Raw genomic sequence first — 21,262 nt, 5'->3', positions numbered from 1 at the left:
CCCTAGAGAGAAAACCTCCGAGAAACAGTACTCTGTACTCTAGTAACCTAGTCTAAAACTCGCGGCCTGTTCTTATGTGTAGTATGGAATCTGCACAGCAGGAATGCAGTTATGCGTTAAGTATTCCAAAAAGTCTTGTAATCTTTCCTATCACGCCCACCTACACCTCGATCCCACACAACATATCTCCCCCATAGTATCAAGACAAAGTGTAAAGTACCGAGGTATCTAAACCCACGCTCTTTTCCTATTCCCCTTTTTCCCACAATAAAATAGGGCCGATCGGATAGGGATCGCATCAGACCTAACTCAGTCAAGGTGTATGTGTAGAGCAGGATCGCCATAGAAGATAGTATTGAATTCTTCATTTCTCGTTTGTTTTTCATAGTGTCGAACATGACATCATCTGAGACTGCGTCACTAGGAGATTCACAGGTGAAAATCACGGAAGCAGCGTACCGTCCCAATGGCCATCTATCATCATCATTCACACGCTCCTGCAGCTTTCAATTCTCCCAGCCGTCAGTTTCAATGGATTTCAGGCATGTCCACAATCGTTGAAGCCCCACATTCAAAGCCTGCTCTTCCACGGCGAAGCTAATGCGATACCAACCTAGCTCTTCAGTACCGAAATTGCTTCCCTGAGAGATAACAACACCCGCTTGGAGAAGGCGCTTGAAAAGCTTAACTTCCTGATCATGGTGCACATCAACCGCTGAATTCGGTTGTTCTGTTGCCAAATTTCCATGAAGGTAGCGACGCAGGTCCACCCAGACAAAAACACCAGCATGTCTACATATGGCAGTTGAGCGCTTCACACATATACATATTTGTAGGATGTACTCACACGTTAGAATAGTACGGAATGTTATGTTGGTCCAGAAACGATCTTAGGATTGTACAGTGCTTTGACAGCATTTTGCGATTTTCGAATTTGAAGTGGCTCAGGAATTGTTCGTCTTCGAGCATATCTGCCCATACGTCTTGGACGACATAAGGGACCCATCCGAAAACACTGTAGATGTACATGTCACTCCGGTCCAACTGACATTGGTAATAACAGAATGCACGTACCTTATGCTAGACACTGCGGCTATGAGGCCTTCATTCGTTGAGTGTAGCACGCCTAGTCGAAGCCCCGTGGCGCAAAAGTCCTTACCCATCCCGTACATGACATGCACTAAGTGACTTTCGATGCAGTCATCGAGACCTGCTCCTAATATCGACAAGAATGGCGTTACGTTTGTAGCCTGTGCGTTATGGTAGACCGACAACGCGAAGATCTCGTCGCTGATCAGGTGCAAATTATTGCGACCACAGAAACGAGCGATCTCTCTGAGCGTCTCCGCAGGCTTTGAGGTATCAGTAAATGCAACTTGTGTCCAAAATTCGAGACTCACATAACATCTTCCTAGTGGATTATGAGGACTATAATACCGTAAGTTCAATCAGCAATCGATGATTTGCAGCTTTAGGAGTCATACTTTGATATCAACACAGCCCGCACTGTTACGCCGTCTTGAGTAGCCCGGAGTAGAGTCTTTTCCAATGCTTTCAAATTCATATCAGGATCAAAGACATCATCCAGGCCACGGTAACCCTCAACGCTCTTGAAAAATGCAGGGATGAGCACTCCGCCCGCTCTTAAGGCGTTCATAGCCTTGAAACCTGTGTAGAAAGGAGCAGGAGTAATGATCCCTTCACCTTCATTGCAGATTGCCCAGGTCAAGGCATCGATTACAGCCGCCACTCCAGGTAGAACGAGTAGCTCCTTTTGCAACACAGGCTCGGAAGGCCGGAATTCAGAGTTGAAGAATGGGACAAGCGCCTTCTTCAGACGCGGCGATGCCCGTGGTCCCACTCCATAGCTCAGATGGTCGTTGGTATCGACTACGACCTACGTAATTGATTAGAGGTTTACTATTCAGGGCCTAGCATGATCTTACATTTTTATTGGCACGCGCGGCTACTTGTTGGTGCAGGAGGGTGTTTTCAGCTACACCGAGAAAGACCCTTTGAAACTTCAGCACAAGGTGTCCAGCACACGAGCTGGAAGAGAGAAACGTTGAAAATTAAGCCTACAAGCCATCAGGTTTATCAGTAGCCCAGAGATTGGCCATCAGTCTCTCTAAGGCATCCCATGGTGAGTCTTGGACGGAATTATGTGCAGCTCGCTGTGAGAGGCCGAAATCCATGCGGCTCTGAGAGATCGGAGTGCTCATCGCGGTGTTTAAGAATGGTGAGTAGATGATTGTAAATGATATGACCCTACTCGCTCTAAGGAGCTAGAACTATGGAAGCTGTGAAGTTGACTATAGACAGTTGGGTTTCGTCAAGGGCGCCCTTGGATAAAATGCATAGTCAATGCCAAGGCACTAGGTTAGATGAGACTGCATGTGCTGATCATGTGACGGGCGAATCGCAAGTATTCTATCGTATTTATAAGCAGTAGATGCGGTACTAGACTTGGTGGTTTTCAATCGAGACCTCGAACATCGACTTTATTGTTCTAGATTAGCACTCTCAAACATCGCACGAGGCTATCCCAATAGTAAGGAAGATCCAAGAGCGAAACGGACGGAGCATTTGTGTTGTAAGATTCACGAGTGGCCTAAAAGGATAGGTATATTTGAATAAAAGTCTAAATGACAACCAAGGCTCATCAGTACATGAGAAGCTCAAATCGGAAATAAGAATGGGGAGAAGTAAAATAAAGAAAAAGTAAACCAACAATAAGAAGACACAAAGTAACAACGTCATTTCTATGTGACCACACCTTTTACAAAAACTTGGCATTTATATTCCGCTTATTAGACTATCAATAAACGTTCTTCAAAGGCCTCTCGCTTTCAGTGCCTGTATCAAGGTCTGTGCAAAACTTGCAACGTGATCAGTGCCTATCATAGTGTAATGCTCGCCGTCCACAGCATGAAACCTTGGTGTTTCATGAACAAAATCGGCCCATCGACTCAAGTACTTATCTCGCCATGTCTCACGAGAGTCCGCAACTGCTTTCAACGGTGTGCAATAGAAGATGTCAAGGCTCTTCACCTGGCCACACGGGTCGTAATCGCTCGCCATTTGCTGGAGCCCAAACGCGACATTGACCCAACGGGCCAGAGAGGCCGCTTCCAACTTCAGCTCATCCCAACGGGGTTTCTCCGCCATGTTGTATACGATTTCCATGGCCTCGGTAGGCGACACACTGCGATAGACCAGATCCGCCTCGTATTGGTCCGAGATGTCTTCAGTGATAAGGCCTAGGAAGTGACTCAGATGCAGCAGACACACATTCCATTTTAGCGTACGTATACGTTGTTTGATATGTGGCGGTAGGTTAAGTGAGCCGAGCAGGCCCACTTCGTGGCCGTCAGAATCCAGCCGCTTTGAGATTTCGAACGCGAGCATCGTGCCGTAGCTATAACCCGCCAGAGCGTAGGGACCGCGCGGCTGGCGTCGACGGATAGCCGCAGTATAGATATCAACAGTCTGCTTGATACTTTCGAAGCGTTGGTAGGGAGGCTCGAAGCCAGCTGCGCGCAAAGCGAACACTGGCCGATCGTCTTGCGCAAGGCATTGAGCCAATCCAATGAAGACTAAGACCTCGCCCACACCGGGATGGATCATCCAGAGTGGTGTTTTGGATCCCTCGCCGCGGATGATGACGACTGGGTCGTAATCCTCGATGGTTGCTTGCTTATCAGAATTTACCTGTGACTGCCTCAAGTAGGCATCGATGTCAGCTGCCAGAGCTCTGATATTAGGATTCTTCATGATAAGAATAACAGGCACATCTGTTCGAAGGCGCCGCTCAATATGATACTTGAGTTTGATAACGTGCATCGATGTGAATCCGATATCGAACAGAGACGTTTCAGGGGAGATATCGAGAATGTTTGGAGCTGCGCCCAGAGTTTCGGCCACGTTCCCGATGAGAGCGGCTTCGGAATTGTTTGCTGGCTTTGATCCATTCATGTACATCTGCTTGGCTGCCCTGGATGCGCGCAGTATTGCTTGATGGTGCAATTCGAGGTCAGCAGCGAATTTACCATCTTCATACAAGCACGATACTTTAAGCCTAGATATTTTCCCCAAAGTAGACACCGGGAGAAGTGGTATGGATTGCTCTCTCAGAGCAAACACCAATGGCATACTCGCGGTGCATATCACACATGCCTGGGTAACCAGATAAGCAATCTCCATCATTTCCTGATCCCCAAGAGGGAATGCCTTGGGGATATAAGCGACTGTCACCTGCTCTGTATGCGATGCCTGGGTAGAGAAGACAATGAGTCGAGCTACACGGTCACCCAAGGCATTCTCCACAGCTGTTTGGACGTCGGCAGCGACAATCTTAACACCGTTGATGTTGATGACTTCTTTAGTGCGGCCCACCAGATTGAGGTTACCATTTGAATCGATGAACCCCCGGTCGCCAGTTCGAAACCAATGGCCAGGTGCAAACGCTTGCTTCGTCGCAGTCTCGTTACCGTAGTAGCCCTTGAAGACGACCTTGCCACGAACTTCTAGGTCACCCGATTCGTCGGATGCAGCTACTTGTCCTTGAGACGTGATGATACGCATTTCGATACCAGGTATACATTTTCCAAGAGATGCTACTGTGTAGCCACGAGAGACATCGTACTCAGGGCATTTGGTATTGTAGATTGACCCGGCACACGTCTCCGTCATTCCAAAGCCAGCGGTGATAACATTGTGAGGGGCTCCATATTTCGAGAATAATGTGGAAGCTGCGACGCAAGTTTTGATGTCATTTGCCTCGCCTCCAGATGTTACGCAGACCAGACTGGAGAGGTCCAGCTCGACGCTCTGTTGAAGTGACTCGAAAGTGGCGACCAGCTTGGCCAGGAAGAAATTGGGTGCAAACGTCAGAGAAACCCGATGTCGACTGATGAGTTCCAAGAATGTCGTAGGAGATGTCACGACATCAGCAGCGTTGACGTGGATTTGATCAACGCCGAGCCATAATGCCTGAAGATGAATCTCAAGGAAGCCGGCGACGTGGTCTAGGCCGATCCAGTTCAAGAATGGCCGGTCCCGGGGAAGCCAGCGTATTGAAGACTTACCGGCAACTGCAGCCAGAACTTGTTCGTGTGTGAAGCAGACGGCTTTCGCGTTGCCTGTACTTCCAGAGGTTAACATGAGCATCAGCAAATCTCCACCATTTACGCCGTTCGTTTGACCAAAATTTGTGTCTTTTCTCGTAGAAATTCTGTTAAAAGTACTTGCAGGGCCATTATTATGGCCATTCAAAGGGATTTCAGCATGATGGTTGTCGCTATTGGTACGCGAAATGTCGGCATGAGAAGATCCTTGTTCGGATTCGTCAATTACACTCTCGATGGAATGTAGAAGTATATCGTGGCTGTTGCCAAACAAACGCAGAAATTTTGATCTGGTAAAACATATCGGAGACTCCAGCAGAGTAGACAGGTTTTGAATGTGCCTATGGCGATCCTCCTCGATGTTGCTGAAGGGGGATGAGAGGACTGGCAAGCCACCAGCGAACACGACTGACCAGAACCACAGAATAACGTCCCAATGATCGTCAAAGTGTAACAATATCGGATGGCCAATCCGGAATTGCTTGAGTCGTTGAATAGTGCAGCTAATAATTTTGGCTTCCTTGAATAGACTCGTGTAAGTGATTTCCTTAGGCTTGCAGGTATTGCCGAATGAGTAGCAGAACAGGCGTCCCGATTTCTCGGAATCCGCTCTAGCCCTGAGGACCTGCTGTATGTTTTTCCAAGGAGGCATGTTGTTGAGTTGTTGCGATGTAAAAGTCAGCTAATTATGCAACACAAGCTCGAATTTCCCAATGCCGATTGTGAATGTTGAAGTTTTGTCCCCCGAAAGTATCAGCATGAGACTTACTCACTTATCGTTACATCCCGTCGTGGAATTGACCCTGTCGTTCTAATCTAGGCATACGACTGGCAGGCTTGAGAAATGGGTGCCACGGCAATCAAGGCAAGGCACTTACAGAACGCAGTGCGATTGGCACATCTGGCGGTTGGCGGAAATTGTTCGTAATCACTAGGCTAAGCTATCTTTCCGTTGTTTTCTGTAGCTGTATTGTCGCGCCCGAAAATGTGCCAGAGTATGCATTAGCTCTTAGATCTGGCGCCACTGGAAGGAATCAGGTCAGGGATACATGCTGGGCCCCATCTTGCAACCCCATGTGCCACATCCTCCTACATCCTGGCCAGGGTGGTCTTGGCCGGCCGGGGGCCTAGCATGAATATTCGGTATCCACTGAAACAGAAAGACTTTTACCATGCCTCGCATTCGTCGGTTTCGGTGTCTGAGAAATCCATGCAATTACTTGGAGGATTAATTGCTTGTTTGCCTGCTCATTCATTGTTACCCGCCGATCTATTCACCCCTCGTACATGCAAAGCACTGTAAGCGAGGCAGTGGATGAATTTCTCAGTGTAACGCCTGCATCCTTGTAACTACCTACAGGATCGGCTACCATTCCCCCCCGCCTGTTTTGTTTTGGTCGCCGGTTAATCAGCCTTACCGGCAATATGCATGGTGACTCAAGGAAGAATCGCTTTCGGAGATTGTCCTATACGAATAGTAACACCACAAGAGGTGGATACTGGTGGCTAGACTGCTCCAACGTTATCTACGACTTAGGGTATTGATCCTTTCGAAGCAGCCTGTCGTGATTGAAAAAATTTGCTTGAACCATTGTGCACCGAAACATTTCCTCTCACTTGCCTCAGCTAAATAATATGGCCCCCATAGAGTCACTTTCGCGTATTGTACAACTCGCCAAAAAAATTAGTGCGTCAGTGGACGATATAGAGGAGGTTTTGGTAGCCAAAGGCATCAAGTCACCCAGTTTTGACGAAGGTGCCCCGTTCAACATCCCTCTCGAGCTGAGTCCTCAGCATGATGCTGTGCTTGATGCTACTGCAGAGCTTCATGATCTCCTACTCGAGCCTCTGAATCTAATCCATAGGCATGCTGGCGTACGTATACTCGCCCGAACGCAAGTCTTCAACAGCTAATTATCATGATTTGAAAGCATAATAACCCACTATGCATGTTTGCTATTGCAGAGTTCAAGCTTGCGGACAAAGTTCCACCTCATGGCGAGGCTTCTTTCGAAGATATTGCCAAGGACACGCCATTGACTCCTGACATGACGGCTCGTCTGCTCAGGCACGCCATGACCATGCGTATCTTTCGAGAGACTTCCCCAGGAATTGTTGCACACACTGGTGCTTCGAGGGCACTGCACAAATCGGCAGCCAATGACTGGCTGCAAGCTGGTACAGCGGAAATGTGGCCGGCAGCTGTTCAGGTCGGTCTGATCTCAAGCAATTGTTTGCTCCCCATAGCTGAAGTAATTGAACAATAGACGGTCAACGCTCTCAAGAAGTGGCCAGCATCTGAAGAACCCAACGAGACGGTATGATCCACTGCTCCTGCAACAACTAAGCAAAATTACTCAATCCTCCTCAATAGGGCTACTCTTTGGCGCATAATACCTCTGAGACCGTTTATCAAATATTCTCCAAAGATGCGGAGCGGGCTTCGCGATGGGCCAGAGGGATGCAGATATTTACTGAGAGGCCTCAGTTCAATTTGGCTTACACCACCGATTATTACAATTGGGAAGCTTTAGGTAAAGCCCAAGTCGTTGACGTCGGCGGTTCCTCAGGACATGTTTCCCTGGCGCTGGCGAGGAAGTTTAGCAACCTCAGCTTTATCGTGCAGGATATGGAGCAAATGATCGCAAATGCGACGGTTCCAGAGGATGTCCGAGGAAGAGTCAAGTTCATGGACCACGACATCTTCTCCCCGCAGCCTGTCAAGAACGCTGATGTCTACTATCTGCGCTGGATCATGCACAACTGGTCTGATAAGTACTGCAAGTTGATCTTGAGCGCGCTGCTGCCTGCACTCAAGCCTGGGGCGAGGGTTATAATCCATGAATCTCTGATGCCAGAGCCTGGTACTAGGGCGTTATGGAAGGAGAAGAACCTGAGGTACGTGAGACATGATCAAGATTTATGATGCGCATACACCCACTAATAATGTCCTGCAGGGCAACTGATCTGAACATGGCTGGCGCTTTTAATGCAAAGGAGAGAACAAGGGTCGAGATTGAAGCTTTGCTCAAGGAGGTTGACGCAGCGTTTACCCTTCGTAATACAGTTGAACCCAAGGGGTCAGAACTCCAAATGATGGAGTTTGTGTGGGAGGGTACAACTTAGTCAACACAGTCATACGTATTTTCTTTAAGCTTCGAGAAAAATCATATACTTATAAGCTCATTCAAAGCTTGTCCATGTGAGAATATCAGTAGTCAAATCTAGTTGTCAGTGTAGGCAGATAATATTTCCTGATTCGACGTTGTCTCCAAGATGCTGTAGTGAAAATTTAGAGAATTCGATCGAGCATAGAGTGAGTGAATTACCAAAATTTGCAGTTCAAAAGATTCCAGTCTCAGGTTTGAGACACATTCAAGAGTACATCTATTATTCATGCTACGATGGCACAAACTGCATCATATTCTATCATATCTCTCCGTTGGCGGACTTGGCTCTCGGCAAACGCACGTCCATAACTCTCTCATAGCCCGTGGAGTAGTAGGTATACGTATGCGTCAATTCAAGCCCTGCCTCTTCGAACGTCTTACGCCACTGCGCTTCGGTACGCTCCGTGCTGGCAAATGCTGAGAGCATAGTCATATCAATGGACGAAGCAATGTAGCTAACACCAGATTCGGGGAGGACGAGTTCATCGATGAGCAATATCGACTCGGGCGTCATGGCAGCCTTGATGTTATCGAGTACTCGTCGCACGTTAGGTGGAGACTGATTGTGCAGCACAGCACGCAGATGGTAGAACTTGGCGCCTGGGAAGAACACAGATTAACCTGACTGCAAGATGAAAACTCAGGACGGCTACATACCAACAATGGGCTGCGGCTCAAACATATCATGCGCTATGTTTTCAACACCAAGTGTAGGAAGTGCGTTCGCCACTGAGTGCGGCAAGTCCTGCAGTATTACACGGCCTTGTAAATGAGGGTACTTCTCTTTGAATTGTGCGCACTGGTGACCAATGCTGCCGCCGATGTTGACGTAGAGGCCTTTGTCGGCAGGCCAGTTGGCAGCCTCCTTTTCCACAGGGTATACCGATAACCAAGTCGTATCAGGCTTCCGGCGCAATGCCATGTAGGTATTGAAATGACCAAAGTGTACCGGCTGGCTGGCGAACCAGGCGTAAGAATTCAAGGGCGTATTAAACGCCACTTGAAATGCCGTTTTCTTTTCGTCGACAGGGTTCTTGTAGCCAGTCTCTTTCAAGTAGTCTGGTAGCACTTGGTACTGCGGTGCGGCGGTGGTGAAGCTGCGACATATCAGCAGGAAAACATGGCGTCGTCACTCCACTAGCAGACGTACTAGTGGGACAGACCAGCTTCTACCAATCGCTCCGCAAGATTTCTTGTCACATGAGTGGCACTGTACTGGACTTTGTCGTTTTCACTAATTGCACCGATGGAAGCGAGAAATCTGAGTACGCGGGCTGTCCACAACATTAGGATCAATTATAGATAATGATTAATATCGTCACTTACTCAACAATCCAGGCTCCGCTCCCGTTTTCTCGGAGAGTTGTTGGATTTTCAATGGCACATCCGAATCGACCAAATATCTGAATAATTTCAGGTCAATGCCGATCTGAACTACAGCAGCTTGGAGATTCTATATCCAGTCAACATTGATTTTGGTACATGATAAGAGTCAGCCAGACCGCATGGCCATATCTGTGGATAGTGTCGTCATGGGTCTCCAATGAGTACGCCAAGTTGTGGAGAGCTACCATTGCGTGACGACGACCATCTTCGCTGAGCGCTGCTAGCTTTCTGACTTGCTCGAGAGCTGCTTCCATTCTGGGTTGGGATCCAAAGTCGGCTGGAAGTTTCAAATCGGGGGAATGTTTGGTTCTGGGAAATCAGAGTACCCTGATTATGATAATGTGAGCTCTCCAGTTGCGTCCAATGGTCGCAAGCAGATCACATCCACGCGACCATGCCCAGCTTCGCGCCCAGCAAACAATTGTACACTCTCTTCCCCCTGTAGGAAGCCATCATTCAGATCTCGCCAAGACCGCGGCAAGGTAAGATACTATTGATTGTCTGTTGACAAGGATGGCAAGCCATAGCTGCGACTTCAACTGTAAACCCAAGGATCAGATTGTGGAGACATGCAACGTGTAGGATGTTCGGTGACCGAAGATCTGCGTCTTCGGAAGTTGGGCAGCTTGGTACTCAGGTCTCGATGCGGCCATATATTGCTTGCTAGATTGAGGCGGCGCAGAGGTGCGGGATACCCATGGTGAATAATGCACCAGCATTCACCTTGCAGATTTCTGCATCGATGAAAGGCTGCAGAACAATCAATATATTGTCCAATAACTGGATGTACTACCAAGTGTCCTGACGTACGGAATGTCGACAGAGTTAAGTTCACCTAAGGCTTACCTAAGTTACCGGTAGCGCGCCCTCTTACCCATTGCCCCGCAAATTTCCCTCACCACTCCCTGCAGCCACCCGGACTTTTTCTAGGGTGAGTTCCATCTTACGGTGTTAGTAACGGCTGAAAGAAATCAACGAATTACGAATTACGTCCATACGAAAGCAAGCCATGGAGATGCAAACTCACCGTCTCAGTTGAACGTGTAGGTACCTGGTTGAATGCTGTTGTCACTGCATCTGCCAACATGTCATGGACACTGAATATTATCTACTCAATCATAGCGATCACCGCTTTCATCCTGATCAAGTTGATTCAGTTGAAGTTCTCCCCACGATCAGCACTATTCAATGAGCTAGACTCGGTCCATCCGTCGCCAGAATGGTGTCCACCTACTTTCGCTCGCAACGTGACAGCGTCCATTCTATGGTTTCAGGAATATACGAACGAGGGCTACCAAAAGTTCAGCAAGGCCCTGGACCGGCCATTCGCCTTACTCACACCATGGGTTCGCGGTGCTACCGTGCTGGTTCTGCCACCATCGCGGATACCGCTGCTGACCCGGCCAGACAAGACAAAGGAGGGCGAGTGGACCAACCTGCATGGGTTACTCGAAACTACCCAGCTAAGATATGTCGTTGATGATGCCAGTGTCTACCAGAATCTGGTGCACTTTGATGTGGTGCGCAAACACATGGCTCCAAGTGACATGCGTCGCCTGGCCATTGTGACGGCCGAGGAGACGGACCTTGCCTTTCGCGACATCTGGGGAACGTCGACAAGCTGGAAGACAATCAATGGCTGGGAAGAGTGTGGCAGAATCATTTCTCGTGCCTCACAGCGTTTCCTCATTGGGCTTCCCTTGAGTCGCGACGAGACGATGCTGGAAACATCAAGGCTATATGCGAATGCTCTCCTTGTCGGTGGAGCCATCATAAACTGTTTCCCGCCATGGATGCGGTGGGTTGTGGCACCGCTGATTGCGATACGGGCCCGGTATCTTCAAGCACGTTATGTGAAGATGCTGGTGCCCGCGGTGGAGGAGCGCATCGGTCAGTATGAAGCTGGATGGTACAAGGAGAGCGATGAGGTAGGTAAAGTGACGACCAAGAACTCCAAACCATCTTGTTTCCACCATGTTGATACGATCCTCAGGATGACTTTCTCCAACGAATGATCCCCATGTGCGCCAAAGATGCCGAACAGCTCAACGCCGAACGGATTGCTTTGCGGATAGCAAGCCTCCTCACCCCGCTCATATTCGCCATTTGTTACGTGTTCTCACACTGCGTCCTAGACATATATGGTAGCCCTGACAAGGCTGAAATCCTCGCCGGTCTTGAAGAAGAATGCAGACGCGTCTCCGCCGAATTTGGAGGTCTCAGCTCGAGCGCTGCCATGGATGCCTTAAAGGGCATTGACTCGGCCATTAGGGAGTCGATGCGCGTCTCGGACGTGATGGTCACCAACATATTCCGCGACGTCACAGCTGGCGAGGTAGACGTTGGTAATGGGCTTCGTGTGGGGCCTGGAGTGCGCATGCTATTCCCTACCCAGAATATCCACATGGACCCAGATAATTACGACGACCCGACACGATTCAATGCATTCCGCTTCTCCCGGCCTTTCAGAGGTAAGAAAAGCGTTGGTGAGGAATCGGAAGAGCAGGATCTGATTACCACCTCGACGCCGACGTTCATGCCTTGGGGTTACGGCAGGCATGCCTGCCCTGGCAGGTTTTTCGCGGCGCAGTCGATGAAGCAGACACTGTCTTACCTGGTGCTCCACTACGACGTCGAGTTGGTGGGTCCGCCGCCTAAACGGAAGGCCCTCTTGAATATGATGATTCCGCCTGTGGATGCGAAAATACGGATACGGAGGAAGGCTTAGGATTAGACGTGCATTACTAGTCTAGTTGTAATGTTGTGGTAACATCAAGACAGTTTTGTATTTCGTCTTGCACAAGACGCCCATGTTTAGTTATTAGTACATTTTATATACCAACTATCCGTCTTTAGCTATTAGTACATGTTCGTATACCAAGTGTCCATCTTTGAATATCATGATTTTTTGATTTTGTCATACATACAATATGCATCTTGAAATATTAGCATGTTCTGTATTGTATCTCATGACAACGTCTGTCTTTGAACGTTGGCAGATTTTTCATTTCATCAAATGCAAAATGTATCGTCTTTGAACGATCCTCTTAGCACTCTACTGCTTCCTAGGGAAGGGGATAAGTCTGTTTCACCGTCTCCTTTTCGCGTTGGAGAAAATGGTCAAAAGTGGTCAAGGATGGCACAATTGCCCTTAGCTCATCAAAGTCGATATAATCCGAAGCCGTGCGCAAGACCTTGTGCGTGGTAGCGAAACCCGTCCCTTGAGCCTGTGCCTCGATCTCCTCATCCGTCATGAAATGGGCTTTGATCGAGCCGGGCTGACCAGCTGCTTCGGCCAGCCTGGTCAGCATTTCCTGAATACCCATCTGGTCGCTTGCCAGCCCAATCTTCCGGCCATGGAACTTTTCTGGGTCTTGGAAGGCGGCGGAGGCGAATTTGGCAATGTCTAGATGGTCGAGGATGGGAAGCTGGGTGTCTGCTGTCATGGATGTGGTCCAGGTGTGGTGGTCGCGAATTTCGGCGTAGCGCTTCACTTTGGGCTCAAGGAAGTTTGCCATGAAGAAGGTGGGACGAAGGAAGGTGAAGTGCTCGAAACCACGCTCCTCGACCGCGGTCTCCACGGCCTTTTTGTTGAGCATGTGCTTTTCCATGAAGGAGCCGGGGTAGACACGCACGTTTGCATCGAGCTGTGAGACGCCGAGCGTGGTGGAGGCGACGACCTGTTTCACGCCGGCTTCCTTTGCGATGTCGAGTATGTTTGCACACTGGCGATGGTAAGCTCGTATACAAGGTCTCGCTCTATGCTTTTTTTTTTCATGACGACGAACCTGGCGGCGCTCGCGGGTTGGATCGTCCCAGTCTGGCAAGAGACACAACCAGAGCTTGTCACATGCTTGGATGCTTTCGCGCAGGACGTCCAGATTGTCCCAGTCGGCCTCTTTCAACTGCACGCCAATTGCCTTGAGTGTCAGTGCAGCAGGCGAGTTCAGGTCACGGGTAGTGGCATGCACGTTCCAGCCCATCTCCCGAAGCTTCTTGGCCAGAGGTAATCCTTGATAGCCAGTCGCGCTCGAGACGAATACAGTGTGCTCTGCTGAGAACATGATGTCGATGACTGAAAGTAAGGCTCGGCATTCGTACAACCTATGGGTACTTGGTAAGATGAGCGGAGACCGGTGAAGTGCTGCTAGAAGACTGCGGGATATATCCTCCCTCCGCGATGCAGCAGCTTCGCATCGTGCATGCATGTGAAGTTGGCTACGCCCATCCAACTCGGTCTCCTTTGGGTGTGCACATGTCCGTCGTCGATTACTGGGTAGATCTCGTTTTGTTGCATGGAAGGAAGGGGTTGCAATATAGAACAAGAGCTGCATGCCAATTTCACGCCACATGCACATCTTCTCTTGGCTGCCCGCCGTCGCCCTCGGCCCGCGCCGCCCGTGTAACCCTAATCGGGGGGGGGGGAAGGCGGGAGTGAGTTCCGCGCCCAAAGGGGAAGCTGCACGACAGTAGAGTACTCTTTCCTCGTACTCTACTTGCTCTACCGACAATACGGTCAAGATGATTGCTTTGATTAGACTGGCCACCTCGCCCCCGCTCCTTCCTTTTAGCCTCGCCCCCTCGCCCCCGCTCCTTCCTTTTAGCCTCGCCACCTCGCCCCCGCTCCTTCCTTCCTCTTCCCCACGGCCCTTCTTCTGTCGCTCCTGCCAGCCAGCAAGACCCCGGTCCGTGCATCACGGTCATCCAATAGTGCTTATGTAAGTAAGTATGCAGACCCCTGTCCACGCTACACCAAACCCCGCTCCCATCAACTTGGGACTGCGACCTCTTCCTCCGTCTCGAACTGACCTCAGCCTGACCGATTTTCACTTCTGCATGGCCATTCAAGACTCTCTCGGCAGTCGGCGACACCCATGGCCATTTCTGACGGTCCAGGAATATTCTCTGCTACGGTACACAACTTCTATCAACAAGTGACAAGTGACAAGTGACAAGTTTCAAGTACAAGCAGCAAGTAGCAAGTACACGTAGCAAGTACAAGTTTCAAGTACAAGCAGCAAGTAGCAAGTACACGTAGCAAGTACAAGTTTCAAGTACAAGCAGCAAGTAGCAAGTACACGTAGCAAGTACAAGTTTCAAGTACAAGCAGCAAGTAGCAAGTACACGTAGCAAGTACAAGTTTCAAGTACAAGCAGCAAGTAGCAAGTACAAGTGCATGTAACCAGTAAAAGTAACCAGTAAAAGTAACCAGTAAAAGTAACCAGTAAAAGTAACCAGTAAAAGTAACCAGTAAAAGTAACCAGTAAAAGTAACCAGTAAAAGTATCAAGTATCAAGGAAAAGTATCCAGTGCTTCGTTGAGATGCAGCCCAACGTGACAAGTCACAACAACTCTCTACCTAGGAATCTAGCCCACAACCCAGCCATCACAGCCCCTCGAGAGCATCAAACCTCTCCGCGATCAGACCGCACGTCCAACTCATCCGTCCTGCGCACCGTCCCCGGTTCAATACTTCCCGTCTCCGTCTGGCTCCACGTCGATGTCTTAAGATTGGCCTGCACATCTGACACCGTCTTGCCTGCAACCCCGAGCTCATAATAGATACCATTCTTACTTCCTCCAAGCCCACTCGATGCCCCCGTCTGGTTCGACGAGCCCCGACTCGTCACCAGCTTCTTAATGGAAGCCCCCAGGCTCACTACCAACGGCACGTCGAGTTTGGTCACCGAGCGCAGCGGCGGCGCACAACCCATGATGATGACAAACGTTTGCTCCGTCACCGACCACATGAGACTCAGCGACGCCATGTACTGCCTGTCCTGCCGCGCTCTTGTCCCACTCTCCGCGTACACGGCTTTGGCAATGGAGCAGCCCATGGTGAAGATGGAGAGGGCGAGGAGGAGGATGAGACCGACTTTGCGCCGCATCGGCATCGTGAGCTTGAAGACCACGAGCACGGGGAGGAGGACGTAGAGGATGTCGCCGAGGGCAAAGAGAGCTACATCCCATTGTCACCAAGGAAGCCAGATGGGAAAGAGGGATGCGAGTGCCACAGACTTACCTCCTGTCACATTGCCCTCGCGCGCCACTACATTCGGACTGATCCTATGCGCGGGAATCGTGGGGTCCCAGAGCCCTCGCGCCGGCCTGACCTGGCACCAGCTCGTCAACGCTAGAACCACGCTGGCCACGACTTGAAGCGCAGTGATAACGATCAAGGACCATTTGAGCCAGGCATGGATGCCGAAGATGCGGACGAGGAGGATTGCAATGGATATCCTTGACACGATGGAAGAAGTGATACCGGGTGTAAAGGACATCCATATCCATTTGGCAATGTGGACAGCCTGGTCAAAGGTGAGACCAAGGTCGTGTTTGCCGAACCCGTAGTGGAAAGCAACGGTGAGGCAGGTTACGCAGGCGGTGTTGAGCAGCTAGATGCGCTGTGAATGGGACTTGGCCTGAAATAGATCATACTCTAGGGAGGTGCCTACCACAGCGAGCAGCATGAGCCAGTCCTCAATCTTCAACTGCTTGGTCACCGCGATCCGGACCCAGAACCGCACCCCAACAGCGATCAATGCGAGGCCAGAAAATGACCAAGTCACGCCCATGACCAGGGGCCCGCGCCCCAGGTCTTCTGGATGGATGGGAGGAGGTAGCGCCATCAAAGACATTACGAAGAAGTTTGTGGCGTGTACAAGCGTGCGGTTGGAAAACGGCGGCGATGATGGTAGAATACATTTCGCGGGTGGCCAGTCCCTACATAAGGCGTAACGAGGTGTTGTTCGAGTACTGCAGCCCGTAAGCAATCCATTTTGCTATTCAGCTGGGAGGGGTTCCACGACCTTGCTACGGAGACCGAAACCAACCGCCATCCCCTGCACAGCCCTCTAGTGGCAATGGACTCGCCTCGCCCGTCAGCTGAAGAAATCCCCGCCGCTTCCCGGCTCCTAATAGCGGTAATTCCTAACAACAGCTATCTTGCATTGATGAAGAACAGACATTGTAGATTGGCACTTTGTATGAAGAGGGTGGCTGTTTTCATTTACGAGGAGCTACAGATCGTGAAGGATACCGGCGAGGGGGAGAAATCCGTCAAGGCAAGAGGTGAATTACTACATTTGCCGCCGCATCCCCAGCTGAGCTGTAATGATTGACACACCCTAACTCTACGAGAGACACTCAAAAAGGAAAATTCAACGAGGACAAAGTCCATCATGTCCGTGATGACCCACATGCGAAAACGACCGGCGCCTTGGGGGCTTTGTAGTGCCTTGCCTGATCTTCAAGGAGACCCATCTCTTCAGGCCTTCCAGTGAACCTCGATGATACTCAGCAAGGAGTCCTTGGGCACGAACACCTGATGAAGAACAAATCGTTCATCAGCGGCAGCAAGAAGAGCTTTCCATTCATCCAAATATCGTTCACGGCCGTTGGAGAAGCACTCGAGAGCCAAATCCACTGACCTGCGAGGTTCTGTCAGCAAACACGTGCACGTTTCATGATCCGTTTTGACACGTGGTGACATACCTTGCTAATCGGTCCCTCCACAAAGGAATGGTTTCCGGCTCCGGCATGACCACATCCTGAATGAGCATCTTCACTCCAGGTCGGAGAGCCGGAACCTGGGCCTTCAACGCCTGGGTTGCGAACGCGTCACCCAGAGCCCGGAAGACCATGCGGAAGAAGTAGACATCTGCCTTGGCATCTTGTGGCGCAAAGAGCTCGTGTTCCTCAAACCTGACCCGGCCTGCCAACTCCGGGGGGATCGTTGAGTTTACTCCTACAAGGGAGTCTTTGGAATCTTGAACGATGAAGTCGAGTTTCGGAAAGTTCTTGGCCAACTCAAACGCAACTTGGCCCCGAGATCCCATACCATGAACAATGGTCGCGTTGCCGAGGGATGCCCAATCATAGGCCGTGTTAATTTCCTGTATCGAGTAACCAGGAACGAAATTGATAGCTTCCATTCCAGCTCCAAAGCGCGCTGCTATCTCAGGGTTGGAGGCGATGACCTCTGGGACTGTCTTGCCATCGTTGGCAAGAACAAAGCCCTGTAAAAATCAGTAACAGCCCTCTTTTTCCCATCTAGATTCGGAGATGCTCAGAGAGACAGAGTGGTGCATAATTGACTCTATGATAATGGCAAGCTCACCGTCTCGTTTGGCATTTGCGAATTAGGCCATTTCTGAAGCGCGTCTATGATCTAGAACAGACGACAGGCGTTAGTTTAATTCTATGCGTTCAGGAGATAGCATAGAACACTTACTCGCGTATTAGCAGGCCAGGTGTCTCGGGCCTCGAATTCGACCCAGCCATTGATGTAAGGAATGGTCAAGAACTTGGAGATTTTGCTGTGCGAAATGACTTCATGCTCTGGTTCGTCAAAAATGCGCATGGTAATCGCGTGTCGGACGAGACGTCTGACGGCATATTTTTCAAGACCTGTTTTTTCAGAAATCTCGTCAAAGGTGATGTTTCTTCCTGCAGGGATCATATCCGGGATTTTGTATCGGCATACCCCGTCGATGGTGACTAGATTCTCAATCTATACCTCATGATTAGCCAAGTAGATATCGCGTTGGAGTGGGCGTGAGACTTGCAGAGGCAAATTTGAAGAGCAAAAGCAGAGGGTCGAGGAGAATCTCGTGCAGCTCAGCAGTGGCATCCAGCACGGCATCTTTGAGACTGGAAACATCCTCCGGCAGCGACTCGGGGCCGTTCTCGGCAAATGATGGGGTTGCTGCACCTTGGGCTGATAGCTTCTCCTGCAGTTTCGTGACAGAAGTGCTAATCTGCGCCGCGAGCTCGACGATTCTCGGAGTCGAATTCTTGCTGGAGGCCATGGCGAGATAGGGGAAGAAGAGGATTCCGAAGATTGGCCAAGCGCAGAGTGTGGCCGCAAGAGGGACGATCATTCGTTCTTTTTCAAGTGGACCGGTGATGCTCGCTCAGCCTTCTTTTGCTGTAGAGTGGAGTAATTGCCTGATTCCAGATGGACTGCTGCAGAGTCGTGATGCAGGACAGGGTCAAGGAGAGACAGGACAGGCTTCGTGCTGGTGTTCCAGGTTGTTGGACATGTCGCTCTACCGCTCTACCGCTCCAAGATTGCAAGGGCTGTAGGGCAAGAAAGCCTGATACACTGTTTGGGTACGAATAGGAAGGGCGAGGTGAATTAGAATTAGTTCCCGTTTGCGCGTCCGCGGACTCGTACGGTATTTGGGCCAATCATACGGTAACTACCGGTATCCCAGGCGGCTAGGTAACTTATGAGGTTGTTGGTTCTGCGAGCAAACAACATTCAAGGCTGTCTCGCTGGGTTCGCGAACACGCCCAAGGATATTGTTAGACCTGCATATGCGCGGCCCCTCCAATCCAACCTTGCCTGCCCCCTTCCTTGTTTTCATTGTTCTGCGGAGATCCGGATGGTCGCCCCGTGCGCTGCCGCGCCGCAAAGCTAAGCCAAATACCGCTGTACTAGGTGAAAGGAAGAATCTGCCTCGCTGCTCAGAGCAAATGCTGTCGATGCTGTGTCACCCACATTTGCCCAACAAACAGGGATTGAGCAGGCAATCATGAGAGAGTACCGTGTGAATCCGCGAGCAGAGGTTGGGCTACAATCAAGTTTCACCTCATCGAGAAGGATTGCCAAGAGTTGCTGACCATCTACCCCACTCCAGGGCTGATGCTTACACCCCTACTAGAAGGGGTACTTACTTGTCCTGCATCAACTTGGCTCACTTGGTTGGGCGCAGCTCCAAAAAACAAGACTAGAGCTTGTCGTCGTTGACAAGACGTCTGCTTATGATTGGGATTATATGCACAGCTTCAATACAAGGTCGTCCGCCATGGCGGTACGGCACTACGGCAATATGAACCATATTGAACATGTCTGTAGAGCGTTCGGCGACCACTGGTCAGATAGGGCCTCTGCCGTTCAGTTTCTCTAGCCCGGGCATCGCGTTTGGCTTTAGCACCCCGTTCTCGAATCTCTAGACTTTTGGATCCAACTGTTGGTCATACCTTGCATCGTTGGCTACGCTAATCTTGAATTCCTATCTCGAGCTTGCAATGACTTCCAACAATTTCAACTATGAAGCACTGGCAGACCAGATTGAGTCAATTCTGAAGGAGCCTGAAAGCGCCACGGCCAAAATAGGCAATGAAGCAACACGTCGCCGCTTAGTGGAGGGTGGGCGTAAGCTTTCTATTGCTTTGGAAACGAACAGAGAGACACTGCGCAGAATTGGCTACGCAGTATGTTGAATATCCTCTTACGCCTGCGTAGCTAAAGTCCACCACCATCAGCATCTCCAACTACCTTTCGCCCTCGTTGGTGTGGAAAGCAAGTTGTTTGCCACATTAGCAGCCGAACTTCGTCCCTTTAAGATCACAGAGATATCCGAAAAGACTGGTATTCACCTGAACCTACTCAGTGCGTGTGCTCATACTTTTGTTCTCTTGAAGCAATAATTATTAAGTATCCCCAGAGAGACTACTACGTTATTACCAAGCCACAGAAGTCATAGCCCAAAATGACGACGACACCTTCCAAGCAACCAACGTAACCCGAGCTCTCAGCAACAACGACCACGCTAACTCTCTCCGATGGACGTGAGTGCGATCTACCAACTGACAATACCCAGTATTCACATTAATCTTCCAGATAGGCGCAGAATCACCGCCCACGGGTCCCTCAACCTCCCTGACTGGCTCGAGAAGATCGAATACAAAGACCCCGTTGGCATCCTCCCCACCGCCTGGAGCAGCACCCTCAACATTTCAGACAAACATCCCTACGCATGGCTAGCCGATAACCCGTGGGCACTGGAACTCGCACAAGCGCATATGAGGGTCCAGCGCGAGGAGCGGCCGTTGTTCTTTGATGCACTGAACTTCGAAGAGCGCTTCGCGCAAAACACAGACAGCGATACTATCTTGTTCGTAGACATTGGTGGCTCGACGGGGCCGCAGTCACGTGAACTCAGGAAGAGGTTTCCGAATCTGAAGGGGAGGGTGCTGTTGCAGGATAGGCCCGAGGTTGTGGCGCAGGCGAAGTTGGAGCTCAAAACCATGGGCATTGAGGCGGAAGTGCATGATATTTTTACCCCACAGACTGTCAAAGGTATGATCAGATCTTGAAAGAGTAGAGGGAGGGAAATCTTGGTTGACTCTCTTTAGGAGCCCGGACTTACTATCTCCGCAACATCTTCCATGCTTGGGGTGATTCTACTTGCCAGCAGATCCTCGTCAATGCCAAGGAAGGGCTGACTGAGGATTCGGTGCTTCTGATCGACGAGATTGTTCTTCCTGAGCGGGACGCGACAGCGCAAGGAGCGCAGCACGATGTCGAGGTTATGATTTGCGTAGGTACGTACAACCAGTCCTATTCAACGCGGAAATTCTCTACGCTTTTCCCACCTGATACGAAATTCCTAAGCTAAAAGTCTTGCAGGCGGTATCGAACGCACAAGGGCTCAATGGGAGATTTTGTTGAACAGCGCTGGACTACAGTTGCATGAAGTGATCAATTATGACACGGAGTTTGAAGATTCCGTCATCGTTGCGGGTCTCTAATCAATTGACTTGTGGCCAAGGTCAGGAAGTCTGTGGTAT

At 50.1% G+C, this 21,262-nt stretch overlaps 9 protein-coding genes across 9 annotated transcripts; 3 read left to right on the top strand and 6 right to left on the bottom strand.

Moving 5' to 3' along the window:
• Window positions 1-8: 8 nt before the first annotated feature.
• On the bottom strand, window positions 9-2,305 carry IAQ61_004988 (uncharacterized protein). Its single transcript, XM_066096576.1, has 8 exons — window positions 2,083-2,305; window positions 1,947-2,013; window positions 1,485-1,897; window positions 1,401-1,428; window positions 1,075-1,352; window positions 848-1,015; window positions 460-792; window positions 9-406 (listed from the first exon to the last, which is right to left on the bottom strand). Exons 1-7 carry the CDS (start codon window positions 2,220-2,222, stop codon window positions 507-509), a joined length of 1,380 nt encoding a protein of 459 aa, XP_065953271.1. The 5' UTR covers window positions 2,223-2,305; the 3' UTR covers window positions 9-406; window positions 460-506.
• A 527-nt stretch (window positions 2,306-2,832) lies between these two features.
• On the bottom strand, window positions 2,833-5,778 carry IAQ61_004987 (uncharacterized protein; the record flags this gene model as incomplete). The annotated part of the gene is made up of 1 exon (XM_066096575.1): window positions 2,833-5,778. One exon carries the CDS (start codon window positions 5,776-5,778, stop codon window positions 2,833-2,835), a length of 2,946 nt encoding a protein of 981 aa, XP_065953270.1.
• An 823-nt stretch (window positions 5,779-6,601) lies between these two features.
• On the top strand, window positions 6,602-8,361 carry IAQ61_004986 (uncharacterized protein). The gene is made up of 5 exons (XM_066096574.1): window positions 6,602-7,001; window positions 7,058-7,336; window positions 7,394-7,444; window positions 7,501-8,024; window positions 8,084-8,361. The coding sequence occupies exons 1-5, from the start codon at window positions 6,762-6,764 to the stop codon at window positions 8,250-8,252; spliced, it is 1,263 nt and encodes a 420-aa protein (XP_065953269.1). The 5' UTR covers window positions 6,602-6,761; the 3' UTR covers window positions 8,253-8,361.
• A 117-nt stretch (window positions 8,362-8,478) lies between these two features.
• Window positions 8,479-10,279, bottom strand: IAQ61_004985 (uncharacterized protein). The gene is made up of 5 exons (XM_066096573.1): window positions 9,799-10,279; window positions 9,623-9,749; window positions 9,447-9,570; window positions 8,954-9,393; window positions 8,479-8,896 (listed from the first exon to the last, which is right to left on the bottom strand). Exons 1-5 carry the CDS (start codon window positions 9,934-9,936, stop codon window positions 8,556-8,558), a joined length of 1,170 nt encoding a protein of 389 aa, XP_065953268.1. The 5' UTR covers window positions 9,937-10,279; the 3' UTR covers window positions 8,479-8,555.
• A 238-nt stretch (window positions 10,280-10,517) lies between these two features.
• IAQ61_004984 (uncharacterized protein) lies at window positions 10,518-12,526 on the top strand. Its single transcript, XM_066096572.1, has 2 exons — window positions 10,518-11,610; window positions 11,676-12,526. Exons 1-2 carry the CDS (start codon window positions 10,768-10,770, stop codon window positions 12,408-12,410), a joined length of 1,578 nt encoding a protein of 525 aa, XP_065953267.1. The 5' UTR covers window positions 10,518-10,767; the 3' UTR covers window positions 12,411-12,526.
• Window positions 12,527-13,963, bottom strand: IAQ61_004983 (uncharacterized protein). Its single transcript, XM_066096571.1, has 2 exons — window positions 13,471-13,963; window positions 12,527-13,407 (listed from the first exon to the last, which is right to left on the bottom strand). Exons 1-2 carry the CDS (start codon window positions 13,888-13,890, stop codon window positions 12,748-12,750), a joined length of 1,080 nt encoding a protein of 359 aa, XP_065953266.1. The 5' UTR covers window positions 13,891-13,963; the 3' UTR covers window positions 12,527-12,747.
• A 1,124-nt stretch (window positions 13,964-15,087) lies between these two features.
• On the bottom strand, window positions 15,088-16,320 carry IAQ61_004982 (uncharacterized protein; the record flags this gene model as incomplete). Its single annotated transcript, XM_066096570.1, has 3 exons — window positions 15,088-15,641; window positions 15,705-16,077; window positions 16,138-16,320. 3 exons carry the CDS (start codon window positions 16,318-16,320, stop codon window positions 15,088-15,090), a joined length of 1,110 nt encoding a protein of 369 aa, XP_065953265.1.
• A 629-nt stretch (window positions 16,321-16,949) lies between these two features.
• Window positions 16,950-18,492, bottom strand: IAQ61_004981 (uncharacterized protein; the record flags this gene model as incomplete). Its single annotated transcript, XM_066096569.1, has 7 exons — window positions 16,950-17,112; window positions 17,177-17,700; window positions 17,802-17,852; window positions 17,916-18,000; window positions 18,063-18,091; window positions 18,168-18,194; window positions 18,250-18,492. 7 exons carry the CDS (start codon window positions 18,490-18,492, stop codon window positions 16,950-16,952), a joined length of 1,122 nt encoding a protein of 373 aa, XP_065953264.1.
• A 1,225-nt stretch (window positions 18,493-19,717) lies between these two features.
• Window positions 19,718-21,223, top strand: IAQ61_004980 (uncharacterized protein; the record flags this gene model as incomplete). Its single annotated transcript, XM_066096568.1, has 6 exons — window positions 19,718-19,903; window positions 19,955-20,081; window positions 20,137-20,260; window positions 20,317-20,771; window positions 20,828-21,016; window positions 21,102-21,223. 6 exons carry the CDS (start codon window positions 19,718-19,720, stop codon window positions 21,221-21,223), a joined length of 1,203 nt encoding a protein of 400 aa, XP_065953263.1.
• Window positions 21,224-21,262: the final 39 nt, after the last annotated feature.

Source organism: Plenodomus lingam (genome assembly GCF_022343315.1).
Source record: "Plenodomus lingam strain CAN1 chromosome Unknown contig_21, whole genome shotgun sequence".
Lineage (NCBI taxonomy): Eukaryota > Fungi > Ascomycota > Dothideomycetes > Pleosporales > Leptosphaeriaceae > Plenodomus > Plenodomus lingam.
The sequence above is the reverse complement of the archived record's forward strand: the minus strand, read 5'-3'. Positions and strand labels throughout refer to the sequence as shown.